Source organism: Cervus elaphus, chromosome 18, assembly GCF_910594005.1.
Source record: "Cervus elaphus chromosome 18, mCerEla1.1, whole genome shotgun sequence".
NCBI lineage: Eukaryota > Metazoa > Chordata > Mammalia > Artiodactyla > Cervidae > Cervus > Cervus elaphus.
In genome coordinates this window covers 121,748,824-121,766,235 of record NC_057832.1, presented here as the reverse complement: position 1 = coordinate 121,766,235, position 17,412 = coordinate 121,748,824, and the positions used below count along the sequence as shown (strand labels likewise).

General features: G+C 55.1%; 1 protein-coding gene across 7 annotated transcripts in view; it reads right to left on the bottom strand.

The window, feature by feature from the left end:
• The window catches only part of DPP6 (dipeptidyl peptidase like 6), a 1,045,929-nt gene that overhangs the window by 26,507 nt on the left and 1,002,010 nt on the right, over positions 1–17,412 (bottom strand). For all 7 annotated transcript variants that reach the window (XR_006334937.1, XM_043872438.1, XM_043872440.1 and 4 more), the window contains exons 17-18: positions 9,920–9,967; positions 1,560–1,658 (exon numbers count right to left, since the gene is read on the bottom strand). Coding sequence is in view for 6 of the 7 variants with exons in the window: in XM_043872438.1 (XP_043728373.1) it covers positions 1,560–1,658; positions 9,920–9,967 (147 nt within the window). In the remaining variant the exon portion in view is untranslated. The remainder of the gene's footprint in view (positions 1–1,559; positions 1,659–9,919; positions 9,968–17,412) is intronic.

Here is a 17,412-nt window from a genome sequence, read left to right as displayed (position 1 = left end):
TATCTCCCCCGCACCTCTCCCCCCGTATCTCCCCCGCACCTCTCCTCCCGTATCTCCCCTGCACCTCTCCCCCCTGTATCTCCGCCTGCACCTCTCACCCCCTGCACCTCCAGCAATGATTAGGAAGCTTCCAGCACCATGTGACTCTGTGAGCCCAAGAACAAGACACGGGTGAAGGAGATGGGGGGTGAGGCCCCGCGTGGGGACAGCCCTGAGGCTGGAATCACCCGTCAGCCTCCTCACTCCACCAAGATTCCTCCCTGGATGGACGCCCCCTTCTTCTCTGCCCACTGAAAGAGACTCCAGGAGCCCCTTCAGAGCCTGCCTTCCTAGAAAGCTCCATGGGACCCCAGTCCCCTTTCCTGCTCTCCCTGGAGCCCCTGGGCCCCACCTTCCTGCTCTGAAGGACTTGGCTTCATGGGATGTGCAGTCTGGGGCAGGGGCTGGACTGTGCTCTGTGGGCAAAGCCTCAGATCCTGCCCTCAGGGGCTCGCAGGCCAGCAGGCGGCCAGGTGCCCTCTGACAGGGATGCTTAACAAGACCCCAGGGCTCACGGGTCCCAGTGGCGAGCCGCTGCCCGACTGAAGGGACAGGGCAGACGATGAGGAGCTCCCAGGTGCCGTCTGGGGAGACACACACAGGCTCTGGTCACCCTCCCTCCACCACCCCAGGGCCTGCATTCAGGCATCACTCTTTCCCATCCATCCCTGGTGATCTTCCAAGTTAGCTCCCAAGACCTCAGAGACGATGCAGATGGTACCTGGATGGGTGACTCAAAAATGACTTCGAGGTTTGCAGTCTAAATGACCTGAAACCAGTCCACACACTAAGGGTGCCATCCCCAACGGCAGGACAGCATGGAGGGACACCGTGCTGGTGGGACTGGAGGTTCCCCGGGGCGGACGCCCAGTGGGCAGTGGGGCCCTGGGCCACATGAGCGGGGCACCATGTGCAGAGGTGATGAAACTGCCAGGACCCCCTTCCCACCTGGAGCTCAGGTCCCATCCAGCCGGGCCCTGGGGCTCTTGGGGTGCCTGCTGCAGAACAAGTGCTTATGGAAGCTCACTGAAGGACTGAACGGACAGTTCAGAGGGAGGGCACAGGCCAAGGAAGGGCGCTGATGGTCTCCGGCCGCCCCGACCACCAACCGCCCCTCGCTGTGGGTCTCCAGCTGCGAGGACGCCCCTCAGCCCGTGAGTGATGCGGAGAGTCGAGATGACAAGCAGTAAGGGCATCAGTGGCACAGAAAAGGAACGTCCGGGGGGGCCTCTGCCCTGGGTGGCGTCCAGGCCCTGCTCCCCACCAGGGAGAGAATTTCTATCTGGGACCACGTCTAAACTGTCGGCCTCCGGGGGACAGAAATCACTGCTCCGCTTTATTTCTGTCTGGCATAGAGCGAGCGTCTTGACTGTGAACACAGTCGGCTTCCCTTGGGTTGCCCTGGCTGGTGAGGGGGCAGTTGGGGCCCACTCTGGGGGCGACTGACCCTTCCCCGCCCTCCCGCCGGCACAGCAGTTGTGGCTAGGGTTAGCAGCGGCGGCTTTCCCCGAAGCACTCACTGTAGTCCTCAGTCTCGATTTTCCTGTACTCCACTTTGGGCATCTGCCGGTCACTTATGGCTTTCTGAACGTGCTCGTTTGTCTCTAGGTCAAACATTTCTGAAACAGAGAGAGAACAACGATGCATTCAGATTCAGTCCCCACTCACAGATGCCCTGGGGTTTCATGGGCCTCCTGACTCCTACGTTGGAGGACAGGATCATGCATCCATGGCAGGAGCCAAGAGCCGCAGACATCAGATCCCAAGCTCGGGTCACAGGACAGGGGTGAGTCTAGGTCAGCTCGGGGGCTCTGGGCAGGCACTGGGTTCCTCCATGGTGCCCGGCGCCCCTGGCCCCGACACTCACTCTCCACAGCATTTCTCACACACAGGAATCATTTGGGGGGGGGTGACTGGTCTCAAGATTGCTGGTTTTTTGGGGAATTGACATCACGTCTGTCAAGGCAAGTGGTTTCCAAATGGAGTGGTTGCAATAATACACCGGAAGAGAGGATAGGAGCTGGAGGTGACCTTTGCCACTTTGTCCAGGAGAGGAGGACGGACTTGGCTTTCTTGCCTTAGCCATAGGTGGCCTGGCTCTGGAGACACTCATTTGAGGTGGTCACGCAGCCATGTGAGTCCCACTGCAGGGGGACCGGCCCGTCTCCCTCCAGGCCCGAGTGGTGGCTGCACCCTTCCCTGCACCTCAGGGGCTGCTCTGAGATCCTTACATTGTGCCAGCTCACGAAGGCCTTGTCAGGGACCCTGTCCCCACAAAAGCCCCCTTGTTCCAGCCCCTGCAGAACTGGCCCTCCTCCAACTTCTCCATCTGACACGTGACTTATTTCCTCCTCTCTCCCCCCAACCTTACCTGGAGACAACTCGTGGTTCATTTGAAAGGAAATTTTATCTTCAAGGGGCGTGACCTTTGGGTAGACAAGTCACTTGGAAATGGGTGTGAACCTTTTAAAGAAGAACCTAATCTCACAAGCATGCTGATAACTGCTTTTAAGAACAACAGGCCAGGCAGGTGAGCCAGCACTTAGGACCCCCAGCACTTAGGACCCCCAGCACTGAGTGTTCTATCTGTGCAGCCACGGGGACCACCCTGAGCAGGACCCCCGCACTTCCTCGGGGGCAGAGGCGACCGAAAGTTCCCAGGGCTGGTGACAAGCCAAGAAACAAGACAGAGGTGCTTCATGAGTTTGTTGAGCACATATTTGGATATTTAGCTTTGGTGACAAGGTGAGGGGAGAAATGGTGAAACTAACTCTCAAATACATGGAACATTAAAAATTGTGAGGCTGGACCCCACCGTCCGGCAGGCAAGAAGTGCTGTCCTTCGTAGAAAGTGAGAAAGAAAAGGTGTGTCCACAAGGGCTGTGCTGGCACATGGAGGCCAAACAGTGCGTGTGTGTCTGCTTAGTCCCTCAGTCACATCTGACTCTGACCCCGTGGACTGCAGCCCGCCAGGCTCCTCTGTCCATGGGACTCTCCAGGCAAGAGTACTGGAGCGGGTTGCCATGTCCTCCTCCAGGGCATCTTCCCCACCCAGGGATCGGACCCGCACCTCTAACGTCTCCTGCACTGGCAGGTGGGCTCTTTACCACCTGCACCGCCTGTGAAGCCCGGAGGTCCTGGCAGACGTGACCTCAGCTCGGGGGCCTGGAGACCCAGCCCGGAGGTGGCACGCTCTCCACCTCGCACTCCTGCAGACATGTGAGGGAGGGGACCCCCGACCTCAGTGTGGCGAGATCGCCCCACGGTCCTAACAGAGCAGACAGCAGCCGTTTTCCCTGAGTCCAAACGGCCTCGGCCCTTTAACACGGCGTTCTGGACCCACAGAGGAGCCGGTTTACGAGGTATTAACTATTTCCCCTCCATGTCTAGCCACACTCTCAGGGCAGGACGCTCGGGAGGGAGCCCCACCAGACAATGGAAATGACGTCATTTCCCACATTCTCTGCTGCCTCCGCACCTTCGCACGTGCTGTTCTGTGACCCCAACCCCTCCCCTCCATCAGGTCAAAGGTCACCTCCCCCGCGAGAAGCGCCCACCGTCAATCTCAGGCCCCCCCTCCAGGTCCACACTACACCAGCTCTCAGAGACTCGGTCACAGGCCTGGCTGCCCCATCCCACGCCGGGTGTTGGGGCTCAGGCCCATCCCAGGGACAAGACACACAAGTTTCCAGTAACAGGAATCGACTGGCCTGTGGAAATTTGACTCACGCCCGGGACGTGATGCATCTTCACGGTGGCCGAGCCTGGGTTTTGGCCCAAGTCTTTCTTCCTTTTCCCACGTGGAAAGGACTGAGTGGTCCCCCTGGGGGTTTCCGAAACCCCATGGGGCTCTGAGGGTCCTGGTGTTCAGATCTCTTGGTGGTAAGAGTCGAAGCATTCAAGGCCCATTAACCCCTGCTTCCCACACCAAGCAAAACAAAACAAAAGCACATTTTAATCCAACTGATTTAAAAGTTGACAGTGCTTGAAAGGCTAATGAACACCCAAGTTACTATTTAATTTTGGGAACTGAGGAAATTCTTTGTTGTTCAGTCGCTCAGTTGTGCCTGACTCTTTGCAGCCCCATGATTACAGCACGTCAGGCTTCTCTGTCCTTCACTATTTCCCAGAGTTTGCTCAAGTTCATGTCCATTGAGTTGGTGATGCCATCTGACGATCTCATCCTCTGTCATCTCCTTCTCTTCCTGCCTTCAATCTTCTCCAGCACCGGGGTCTTTTCCAATGGGTCAGCTCTTCACATCAGGTGGCCAAAGTATTGGAGCTTCAGCATCAGTCCTTCCAGTGAATATTCAGGGTTGATTTCCTTTAAAATTGACTGGTTTGATCTCCTTTGTGCAAGGAACTCCAAGAGTCTTCTCTAGCACCACCATTTGAAAGCATCAGTTCTTTGGCACTCAGCCTTCTTTGTGGTCCCACTCTCCCATCCATAGGTGACTAGTGGAGAAACCATAACTTTGACTATACGGACCTTTGTGGGCAAAGTGATGTCTCTGCTTTTTAACACTCTGTCTAGGTCTGTCACAGCTTTTCTTCCAAGGAACAAGCATCTTCTAGTTTCACTGATGCTACCCAAACCCAAGCTTATGGTAGGAGCTGGAGCACGGACCTCACAGGGGCTTCTAGAAGCCTCAGCCCTCCAGCCTGTGATCTGGACCTCTGTGTCTGCTTAAGGGAAGCCTGGGAGGAGGCAGCTAAGGGGCTTGGGGGTGCGGGTGGGGCTGTGGGTCAGACCAGAGGACACGCATGAAGACAGGGGATCAGCAGGAACACAGAAGGAGCGTCCTTGGGGACAAGAGCAGGAATGGGTCCTTTGCTGTCAGAGAAGCAGCTCCGAGCTCCCACTTCTGGGGGCTGGACGAAGCTCCGGGGGTGGGGGGGAGGCGGCCTGGATGGGCAGACATCACCAGGCAGGAGACCTGGGGCAGCCTCTCAGGGCTGGTTGTCACCTTCTCTCCACGCATCTGCACGAGGATTTGACACTGCTGACACCAGCTAAGCTTGAAAAAGCTTTGTGCTCAGGCTGACGCACAGCCTACGAGTGAGGCTCGCGTGGAGCTAAGGAGAACACAGACTTGCCACCAGAACACGGAGCTTCTGGTTGGTTCCGGGACCTGGGAGCCACGGCTTCGAGAGGGAGCCCCCGGTGCTCTAACTGCACACGGCGTTCTGATGGCACACGGCCTCGGCAGACGGCGTGTGAATAGCTAGTACCTCTGTATTAAAATCCCACCCTTCACAGAAAGGCACCACGGCAACAGACTATTAAATTTAGTTAAATATTAGATTTCTCATTTAATGATTGCCCACACAACCGGTTTTATCAGCAGAGAGCTGGCTGTCCCACCGGGGAGTTGAGTTAAGCCATTTTATTTGTTCCCATAATTGCATTCAAAGAGGGCAGGGGCTCGGTGGAGGAAATAAGAAAAGATGGGCTTGTTCCCCGAGGAGTCTCTTTTGACGTGGGGGCCATGGGGACCTGCCGTCAGGAGCAGACAAATGGCCGCTCCTTAATTAAATGTGAGCCCCTCTAATATTTGACGGAATTAGCTATTATCAGATCTGGACATGGTGAGCCTGCTGGAAGCCGGGTGGCTCACAAGGGCTGCCTCCCAGCTGGGCCCCCGCGTGCAGGCGCCGTGTGGCCATGGCTGTTCCGGGACCCAGTTGGCTCAGGCCATTGGTGGAATCGCCACTTGGCTGCATTTGGGGGCCTGAGTGACCAGTGTCGAATGGCAGCCAGCGAGCTGCTGGGCTGGAGGAGGGAAGTGCTGCCCGCCCCGTCTCGGGTTGCTGCCGGCGGCAGGAGGGTGGGGCTGGCACAGAGGCCGCTTAGTCTGGGCAGTGCTCCCCCGTTGCCAGGGTCTGGCCACCCGCCTGGATTTCCAGGCCTCCTGTAGCCCGGGCCTTTCCTGGTGTGTCTTAGGCAGCTGTCCCCATAGCGTCAGTGACCGCGGCATCCCAGAGGCGGCCCGCCCACCCGGGGATGTGAGGCTCAAGCCCAGTGCGGCAAAGATGCGATCCTAAAGGTGGTCACACGGTTTGCTGTGCCTCTTTCTCTCCAGTCAGACTGTAAGCGACGCGGAGGCAGGGTGATGGAGTGTGTCTATAGCACTGGCACGATGAGGGGCCACGTGTGGCCCCCACCCAGTCAACTCTGTTCTCACTGAGAACGCAGTAGCGGTGGACACGGAGCCTCCAACCCACCGCCCTCCAGAGTCCTGGGGACAACTTTGGGCTTGATGGGGCCAGGCGCACTCGTGCCGACCCCTCCGGAGGACATCTCCCCATTGTCCTGGCTCCTGACATGCCTGATGGCACAGCTGACGCCCCTGTGTGGTCACTCGGAGGAAGGTGGGGAGGGTGGGGTGGCCACCAGGCAGAGGACCGAGGGAGCACGTGGACTGGCACCAGATAGCCGCTGGCTGGGATGGCCTCAAACAAGAGCTGCTGTGACCCCACCCGCCACGCGAGCGGGCTTTGCTTCTTTATAACAACCCGACTGAAGGGAGCAGGAGGGAGAGACGCTGGCCAGGAGTTCTGGGGCAGACGCCGTGCCCGGCAGCCCAGGAACTCGGGTCCAGGAGCAGCGGTCACGATGCCGTGGGCGCCGTCAGGGCAGACCACGCTGTACCCACCTGCAGGCGCTCGGGACCCGGGCTGGGCTGTGTTGAGGGCAACAGGGGAGCTGGTGGTCCTCTGCACCTGGATCGCACCCCCTCCCCGAGCTCACACCCCTCACGCTCACCTCAAAGCGTCTATTTACACGGCTGTGTCGGCTCCGCCGCCCCAGTGCCTGAGTGGCCTGAACACCCAGCACCTAACGAGTGTGCTCCAGCCCTGACCACAATTACGCTCTTCAGGAAACAGCTTCTAAATAATTCAGAGTCACATCTGTGACACCGCAGCCGCTGTTTGTAAAGAAGATTTTATAAAGTGAAAGAAATCAGATAGTCCCAGGGTGGCTCTGGGGTCAAGGGGCAGAGGAGGGGGAAGGCAAAGAATTCTGAAACAGTAATAGCAAGTTCCAGAGCGGGTCAGGAAACCAGGAAATGGCTGCTGCCTTCAGAGACAGGCGGGACCTTCCGGGGCCCTGCCTGCCATGGCCTGTCTGCCTGGGGCTGTCGCACAACGCAGGCCACAGGCTGGCTGTCCAGGCTCCCCACAGCGTCTCCAAAGACTCGCCCTCGGGCTGCTGGGCTGCGGGCAGGTGGCCCCCACGCTCTGTCTCCCATCTGCACGCAGGTCGGAACCTCCTTCCAGACGAGTGGGGCGGCCCTGGGCTCTGCTTGGGGCTCACAGACCACAGGGACCCAGTGCTGCGTCAGGCTAACCGGGGCGGGTGTTGGAGGGACCGTCGGGGAGGCTGTGGCTGTGAGCAGGTCACTCGGGTGACAGCAGAACGAAGGCCTTAGCCCCCGGTGACAGGAGCGAGCCCCAAGGTCACGACCTTGTGCTTGGGCTCATGTGAACCAAGGTCTGGCCCGGCCTGCCCGTGTGACCTCGGGTGAGCTGCTGTGAGGCTGGCGCCCAGGACTGTTCAGGAAGCTGCAGGCAGGCCAGCCCGTGATATTAGGTGGTCACTCGATTATGTAAAAAATGGTGAGTGGTGCCAATGGGGATTAGGTATTTGGGGTGCAGTTCAAGGGCTCAGTCCTGCTGACCGCAGAACCCTCCCCCAGGATCTCCCTCCTTCTCGGAGCTCCCCCGCAACTGCACAGAGGCTGAGCAGGGTTCACTGCAGCGCAAGGACCTCTGTCTCTGGGGCAGGGAGAGGATGAGGCTGTGGTCGCCCAGCCGGCTCAGAGGCCGGGGTATGCGGGCTTGGTGGGGAGTGGCCTGCCTGGCCTGGCCTGTCTCAGGGTGGATGCAGGACCGAGCCGCTGGGCCTGAGGAGCCCCCCGGCCACACTGGCCAAAGGCTGCACTGGTCAGCGCTGTCAGAGCTGGGGGCCGGGCTGTGCCCCTGCTGCCTGCTCGAGGAGGGACCAGTGCTCTCTGGCTGGGCGCACGTCAGGTGTGCTCCTCTGCCTCGGGTTTCCTCCTCAATTCTGGGGTAACAGGAGTGCCTGCCTCCCGGGCGGTGGGGGGAGAAGATGGGATAAAACATGCAGAGAATCTGCAGCTCCGGCTCGAGGCCGGCTCTGTGATGCCGGCCCAGGTCAGTCACCATCACCTCTACTCCGGGCCCCAGACCCGCCCTAGTTCTGGAAGGTGGTCACGGTGCAGCCTTGGGTGGGGCAGGCACATCATGTGGGCTTCGGCAGAGGTGCCAGGAGGCTTTGATGGGCCCCCTAAGCCCCCCGCGTCTTGGACAGGGGGAGCCCCACCCCCGCCTGGGGACAGCCTGCCCAGTTCAACAGACAGACCCAAACCCGGGGGCACTGTGTTCTGTGCCAACACAGCAGGGACATGTTGGGATGGGAGGCTCTGGAGCTGACCTGAGACCCGTTAGGAATTAGTTCAGTTCAGTTCAGCCGCTCAGTCATGTCCGACTCTTGGTGACCCCATGATCTGCAGCACGCCAGGCCTCCCTGTCCATCACCAACTCCCAGAGCTTACTCAAACTCATGTCCATTGAGTCGGTGATGCCATCCAACCATCTTATCCTCTGTCGTCCCCTTCTCCTCCCACCCTCAATCCTTCCCAGCATCATGGTCTTTTCAAATGAGTCAGGAATTAAACACCCAGGAAAAAACCCCCCGCAGACTCCCCACCGCAGTGCATAGAGGTGGGACTCCACGCTTCAGCTCTGATGGGCTATCGGGAACTGTGACCTCCGGGTCTTATTTTCCAGGTGGCCCCCCCAACTCTTCCTGCAGTGTCAGCATCTGGCATGGAGCCCACCCACGAATATATATACGGAATGGACTCTGTATCCATCCACTCTCACATCCATTTTCTGGCTTTTTTTCCTTTGCACTTAAATGATTTAGTTATTTACTTTTGATTTCATTGTTATTGATCTTTAATTTTGGATTTCTGTCTAAATGTGCTGCTGGCCATCTCCTTTTTGAAACTTTCCCCCTAACCAACTCTCCCTGGTCCCTGAAACCCTGCCATCGAGACAGCAGCAGTCCCTTGCCGAGAGAATTAAAGGAACCGCTGTGAGGTGGGGCTGTATGAGGGAGGGTGCTGAGCAGGGTCCAGCCAGGGCTGGTGCAGCGGGGGTGCTGGCACCAGGAAGGGGGGCAGATTGGGGGGAATGGAGGCCCAGACTACCGAGGGATTAGGGCAGAGGAAGGCCAAGACAGGGGGTGACCGAGGTCGAGGGCTCCTTACTTCTGAGCTCTCCTGCTGGCTGCCTGCACCCACCATTTCATGTGAACATACATGTGCACAACATGTCACCCCAAGGTGTGTGGGTCCTTGAGAGTCTCTGGAAAGCTCCACCGCTGCAGTGGCCTGGACATGAAGACCCCTATGCCAGGGAGGTGCCCCTGGACCCACAGAAGCAGATGGGCTGGAGGTGTCCATGGAGCCTTGGCCTGTGATGGGGGGCTCTCAGAGCCGGGAGGGCTTGGCAGGCCCAGCTGGAGAGCCCAGCACTGGCTGTGCACGTCAATGAGGCCCAGGGCTCTGCCTCGGGTGGGGCTCTGCCTAGGGGGTCGCAGACAAGGCCGGCTCACCCCAGGCGGCCTCCGGGCCTTGGCACCTGCAGGCCTGTGGGCCCTCACTGGCTGGGAGATATTCACGTCCATCACATCTAACCAGTACTGGGGATACGGGTTCATCCGGAGCTGCCAGAAGACGACCATCGCAGCCTCCAAACAGAATCTACACCTGGATCACCGCTCGAAGCCTTTCCGCTTCCCCCTCCCACGTTGCAGAGAGATTTAAGACAAGACCAAAGAGCAACTTACTTTTCTTATCGGTCGTGTTGTGCACGGTCACCGTGGGGACCCCAGGACCTGCAGTGGGTAGAGACACAAGGAGGCCGTGTGTTAGCTGAGAATCAAAGAGAACCAAGCCTTGGTTACCACGTGCTCCTCGGGGCTCTGGGAGCCCGGCCCCATGGAGGGGTCATCAGCATGGACAGCAGAGGCCAGGTCCCTGGGGGTTAAGGGCACACCTTCCTAAGTTTGCGTCCATGCCAATTACAAGGAACCCAAGAAGTGCATGGTTTTAGGCAGTCATAACGAGATAAAACATCGACGCTCTTATAACCTCACTGTGACCCTCCAGGCAGTCCTACAGGGTCTTCACTGAGCTCCGGTCAATCTGCGGCCTCAGTCCTGAGTCACCCGTCGAGGCCGCCTTGCTGGCTCCTACCGGGGGAAGCCCTCCCCTCCTGTCTCCTGTAATGGCTGGGTAACACTTGTAGGGTAACACGATCACTGTGCAAGTGTTCAGCCGTGTTTCCCTGTTCCCTGATGCAGCTTCCAGCTCTTAGGTTGTCCTGAAGCTGCAGGCCTGGAGTGAGACGGGGGCCTGGCCAGCTGCAGGCCGTCTGTAGGTCAACTTTGTTACCCTCTTTAGCAAAAGGAGAGTCTGGCAATAGAAAAGGCCTCCCAAACTTACTTTTCAGATATTCTGAAGGCATACTGAGAGGCAGGCGTGGACTTTTCCAGCCTCACCTCTGTGCCTTCTCTGCACTCCTGTTCCACTGGGGGTAGTGTGGTGGTGGTGGGCCTTCGTGCAGGATGTGAAGGATACCAGTCTTGTTCCCCATCCCCATCCCAGGCTACTGTCCTCTCTGCCTGAAGTCTCTGCTCCCAGACACAGGCTTTGTCTTCATTAAGTCTCTGCTCACACACCTCCTCCATCCCCCCAAATCCCGATGCAAGAGAAACTCCCACCCCCACCACCCCCCAGCCCGGCCCCACTCCCCTCTTCTTTACAGAGCGCTGCCTCCTGCCATGACATCAAGACCTGAGAGTATGCATTTTCAGCATATGTGTCCACTGTTCATTTCAACTGCACTAGAACAGAAGCCCTAGAATTTATATGAGCAAATTCTGAAACTTGGTCTTATTTACTGCCATTATCTCCAGCATCTAGAATGCTGTTTAGAACATAGTTGGGGCTTGATCACATATCTGTGGACTGAACGCTGAGCGAAGGACCTCAGACCACACAGGAAGGAGCTGGGGAGGCTGCCCCTTGGCCCTGGTGATCTGGGGAGACGGCAGGGAGAGAGGCCGTGAAGGCGGGTGGGCAGCAGTGGGCAGAGGGGATGATGTGTCCCGGGGCCTGGTGGGCGGGGCTGCTGTTCCTCTGCCTCGGGCAGGGGACTCGGGGGTGCTCTGAGCTCATGGGGAGGCTGCATCTATGCTGGGGGTTCACACTATTTGGGCAGCTTCCCCAGGATCACCATCAGGACTCCCTGCCCACTTCCAAGGGGCCCGGTGACAAGGGGCTGAGTTGTGAGCCGGGGGTCTGCGTGCGTCCCACCACCGCAAGGCTCAGAGCCCCAGCCACACTCAGAGGCTGCAGAGCGGAATCCCAGTCCAGGGCCCAGAGAGGATGCGGCAGAGAAGCCATGGGGTCCGAGGTACTGTGAGAGGCACGAGGGGCTGCTCCAGCCAGGGGGCACCCCGGGGCCAGCAGGGCTGAGGGACAGACAGCGGTCACAGCAGCCGTGGACTGCCTGTCCCTGTCCGGGACCAGACCCAGACACAAAGTCCAGGAGGTCTGGGGCCTCGTCTGACCCGCTGGGTGCCCCTCCTCCATTTCCCCATGGGTAGGATGCCCAGATCAAATGCAGGTTATCCAGTTACATTTGAATTTCAGATAAACAATATGTATTTTCAGTATAAATATGTCCCAGGCAGCACTGGGATTTACGACTAAAAATTCATTTGTTGTTTACCTGAAATCAAGTGGTACTGGGTGTCCTGCCTTTTTGTTTGCGGAACCAGGCACCTTTGACCCGGGGTGGGGAGGGAGCAGCAGGGTTGGGAGACTCTGTGCATTTAGCCTAAAGGGACGGCGCTCACTGAAGGGGCTAAGCGCCGGTGGTGGGTTTCAATTATTGAGACAAGCTAAGTTTTCTGGCTGGAAGATCCGTTTCCCCACGGGGCGTGTGTGTGGAAGAACAGAGCAGGTACTGAGAGACAAGCTGAGTTCCTTCCTCCGAACATTTCAGGGCGAACACATTTGCAAACAGAGCACGTCCTCCATTCTTATTAATAATGCAAACAGTGATTATTTATTTAGTGCCTACTATGTCAAAGGCACTCTGCTAGGTGTTTATATGAATAATTCCTAGTCCTCCCAGCGGCTCTACAAAGCAGGTGCTTCCAACCGTATTTTGCAGATGAGAAAACACAGGCTTTGAGAGCTTTAAGTCTTCTGTCCCAGCAGTATAGCAGGGAAGTTGTTGAGCCTGGATGGGGCCCTTATTTTCAAATGCACGAACTTGATGCGGGCATGTGAGCTACATTCCTTCAGGTGTGTCCGACTCTTTGTGACCCCAGGGACAGTAGGCTGCCAGGCTCCTCTGTCCATGGGAGTCTCCAGGCAAGAATACTGGAGTGAGGTGCCATGCCCTCCTCCAGGGGATCTTCCCAACGCAGGGATCGAACCCGAGTCTCTTATGTCTCCTGCACTGGCAGATGGTTTCTTTACCACTGAGCCCCCTGGGAAGCCCAGTGAACTTGGCACATGTTTCTAAAAAAATTCAAACACCACAGGAAGGAATAAAGTGACAAGTAAAAGGTCCTTCTCACCCCACTTTCCAGAAGTAACCTAAATTATTCTAAAATGTCCTAAAATGTTTTTTGTATGTTGGGCTTCCCTGGTGGTTCAGCTGGTGAAGAATCTGCCTGCAATGCAGGAGACCTGGGTTTGATCCCTGGGTTGGGAAGATCCCCTGGAGAAGGGAATGGCTACCCACTCAAGTATTCTCTGCGTGTAAGTGGTCAAATTTACAAATAAGTAATTATTTCAAACATTAAAAAAAAACCCTTTCATGTAAATATGCAGCTTTATCGAATTTTTAAGTTGTAGCACATTGAGTTACTTTTTAGAGATAAAACTTAACACACAGATTTGAAGTCACCCGTGTCCCCTAATCTCAGTCTGCTCCCTTCCCAGAGGCTGACTTACCTTGGAGTTAGTATTTATCATTTCCGTGTGTATTTAAAAGATATTATTGCCACATGATAGATGGTAACCAAACAATATCATGTGGCAAAAATACATTTTTCCACTAGTCATGTACAGATGTGAGAGCTGGACCATAGGAAAGCTGAGCACCGAAGAATGGATGCTCTTGAACGGTGGTGTTGGAGAAGACTCTTGAAAGTCCCGTAGACTGCAAGGAGATCCAACCAGTCCATCCTAAAGGAGATAAGTCCTGAACACTCATTGGAAGGACTGATGCTGAAGCTGAAGCCCCAGTGTTTTGGCCACCTGATGCAAAGAACTGACTCACTGAAAAAGACCCCGATGTTGGGAAAGATTGAAGGCAGGAGGAGAAAGAGATGACAGAGGATGAGATGTTTGGTGGTGTCACTGACTCAACGGACATGAGTTTGAGCAAGCTCCGGGAGCTGGTGATGGACAGGGAAGGCTGGCATGCCGCAGTCCATGGGGTTGCAAAGAGTTGGACACGACTGAGTGACTAAACAACAAAAATGTGTTAATAATAATACATACACCACATACTGTATAACACAGCACACCTCAGTAGTTTGAACTGCTTTGATATTTAGTCTGACAACAGCAGGACAACAAAGCCAAACGCCCAGCAGGTGAGTGGGCATAGCCGCCTGGGAGGACGACTCAGCCACAGCTGTGAAACCTGATGACACCTGACCCACGGCCAGAGGGTCCCACCTCTGCGCTCGTCTCAGAGCGGGCCCTGTGCATGGACAAACAGAGGCATGGAGACTGCTCTTAACTGCCACTGCATCTGAGCAACAGCTGCTGGGCGAGCTGTGGGCAGGGGAGGGACCCTGTGAATGCAGTCTGCCCACCCAGTGGGAGACCGCAGCGTGCAGGAGACACATGGGCAAGTGTGGAAAATGCCGTAAGCCCTCTACATATGAAAGAGTTACACTCGAGAGCACGTCCGTAAGTCCAGTTTGTTTGTAAGCCCAACAAAGTGAGCCGACACAACTGGCTGCCTAATACTGTGCTGCAATAGGTTTATAATTCTTTTCACACAAATAATACATAAAACACACACACAGAGATAAAGGAAGTATGTTTAATCTCACAGGACAGTATCTTGAAAAGCACAGTAGTCCAGCACAACAGCTGGCTCTCAGGGGCTGGCATCCGTGAACAGGCAGGAATGGCTGGGGGAGGGAGGGGAGGTGGGAGGTGGTGGAGCTGAAGGATGGCCAGCGATGGGAGACGGAGGGCCAGCTGCAGGGTCTCTCACGCCTGGCGCTGATGGAACACACATGTGCATCTTTGGAAGCTTGCATCTTGGAGGTTCGTATGTAGGGGATTTATTGTACCACATTACATGAAAACACCAAGCTGCAGAATGGTAGATGCTGCAGTACCATGACGATGGAAATGATTTCCACAAGTGGTAAACCTTCGTTTTAAACAGATGTATAGCATTCTGTTATGTGGACACATCATATGTCTTTGGTCCACTCCCTACTGATGGATATTCACACTGTTTCCTTCTGTTTTGTTGTTATTGTTGCTAAAAACACTGTCACAGAAATCCTCTAACACGTATCTTCACACACAGGTAAGACTGTGCTGGTTAAGCTCATTAATGGCATTGGAACTGCTGTGTTAAAAAGGCCGTACAGTCAGTTTTCACTAAATAGGTTTGTGGTTTCAAACACAATCCCCCCAAATCTTGGTGCTTTAATACAACAGGAGCTCAACCCTTGAGGCTGTGACATCCTGGGGAACTGGTCAGCTGCGGCCATGCTGGTCCTCCTCCGGGATCCAGGCTGAGAGGGCAGCCTTCATCTGGAAGGTATGCACACATGGCTGCAGGAAATCAGAGGGAGCTGCCGAAAAATGCCCGGGGCCACAGTTCATGTGCACTCCGGTGTGCTTGACGATGGAGCTGGAAAACCTCTCCAGAGGAGGGGCCGTGAATCACATGTGATGGGAGGGTGGTCTGGTAACACCAGGGCGTTACCACAATGAGCAGAGACTGGGATGCCAATGCACATGGTCTCGTCAGCCTACGGCTACAGGCGAACGGAGGTCTAGGCTATAACTTGAAAAAGGTATGTGTGGGGTTGTTTCGTTTGTTTGTTTGTGTTTGATTTTACCGTCCTCACAGGCACGTATTTATCTTGGTGCTGCTTTGATCTACCTTCTTCAAATATTGAGTGGGTTGACGCTGGACAACTGCCTGTGCAATTCATGTGCGTGGACTGCAAACTGCCTGTCTCATGTATGGTCCACTTCAGTCGCACTGTTGCTTGGGTTCATGTTATTTAGTAATTAGCTCTATTTTATAGGAATATTCGTAGCAGCTTTACTTGTTACGGATAGACACTGTAAACAATACAGACACCTACCAGCAAGGTGAATGAACTGGTATGACGTCACAGGGCAGGGACGCGCAGATGCAGACAAGGGAGCCGGCTCCTCACGGAGCGGCTGCAGATTCCTCTCCTGCGTCCTTCCTGACTGTGCCTCAAAAGGTGCCCTCGGTACCAACGGCAGCAACTGTCATGATGAATGCCACTTTCAAAAAACACACCTGCTCCGACCAAGTTTCCACTACTGTACACACACACACACACACACTGCTCCTACCAAGTTTCCACTACAATACACACACACACACACACACACACCATAATTGCTCCTGCAAAGTTTCCACTACTCTCCCCTCCCCAGACTCACACACACACACACACACACACAAATCTTCGGGCCGGGGATCTGAGTCATGCCAGTACCTGTCCTGAATCTGGGAGTCAATGTCGTGAACAAAACGTTTGCTGAGTGGACTAGCAGCTCAGGAAGACAGCTTCTAAGCATATGCTTGGTCGTCGTGTATCAAGGCAGCGTATTTAAACCAGCTAAAGAAGGATCCCCTAAGACCACCCTCTGGGTCCTGTCCTTTAATCAGGTCCTAGTTTCCTTCCTGATACTCAGCAACCCCTCTGCCCCCAACCCTTTTCTCTAAGCACCGAGGGTGGCTGTCTTTACTCACAGGATCTGAATTGTATTCTCTTTTTTCTGAGAGCCACATCACAACCATGTCATCTTTCCTGTCATTTTAATATAGAATATTTTTTAGAATGGGCTTCCCAGGTAGCACAGTAGTAAAGAATCTGCCTGCCAATGCAGGAGATGCAAGAGACCTGTGTTTGATCCCTGAATTGGAAGATCCCCTGGGGTAGGAAATGGCAACCCACTCCAGTATCCTTTCCTGGAGAATCCCACAGATGGGGAGCCTGCTACAGCCCATGGCATCACAAAGAGTTGGACATGACCGAGTACACACGTCAGGTCACATTCTTTAGAATAGCCGAACAGAAACAATACATATAAAAGCTACATCTAAAGTAAAAGTTGCTCAGTCGTGTCTGACTCTTTGAGACCCCTTGGAACTATACAGTCCATGGAATTCTCCAGGCCAGAATCCTGGAGTGGGTAGCCTTTCCCTTCTCCAGGGGATCTTCCCAACCCAAGGATCGAACCCAGGTCTCCATCATTGCAGGTGGATTCTTTACCAACTGAGCCACAAGGGAAGCCCAAGAATACTGGAGTGGGTAGCCTATCCCTTCTCCAGCAGATCTTCCTGACCCAGGAATCGAACTGGGGTCTTCTGCATTGTGGGTGGACACCGAAGTTAAAAACCAGCCTGTACGTATAATTTAAACGGATTAATTATAACCTAATCCTATCCAACTACCTCCTCTGTGAGGGCCCGCCCCCAGGTCCATGGGCGTCGTGGTCGAGGTGCTGGGTCCTTCTCCTCTCATGCCATCACGCACACTCCTCTGGCCGAGGTGGCCTCAACCCGTGACTCTGTGAATTTTAAGATCACCCATCGTTTTGAGATTTCTATGATGCTTGGCTCCTGAAAATTAGCAGATAATTTAGGAAAACACCTAACTCAAAACAAACTCACAAGAAATGGAGAAAAAGCAGGAGATTCCCAATTCAGAGTAAGATATTTGGGCTTTGTGATCCTTTGACCAGACCTGGGTTAGTGTTGCTGAGGATTTCTTTAAGAGGAGAAGAAACACACTAAACCCAGGAGGCCCACACACATGATTTCAGGGAGCCTGCAACACTTCAAGGGGAGCCTGCTAAACTCATTTTAAACAATTAAGGACACCTTTACTAAAGAGCCTTCAGAGGGGCTTCACCACTGAAGCTTTAAGTTGGTTTTCCTTACTTTTCTTCCTCTTCTTCCAAACGCTCTCACTTGCATCCAGCCAAGAGCTACCTGATTAAACGCGTTGTT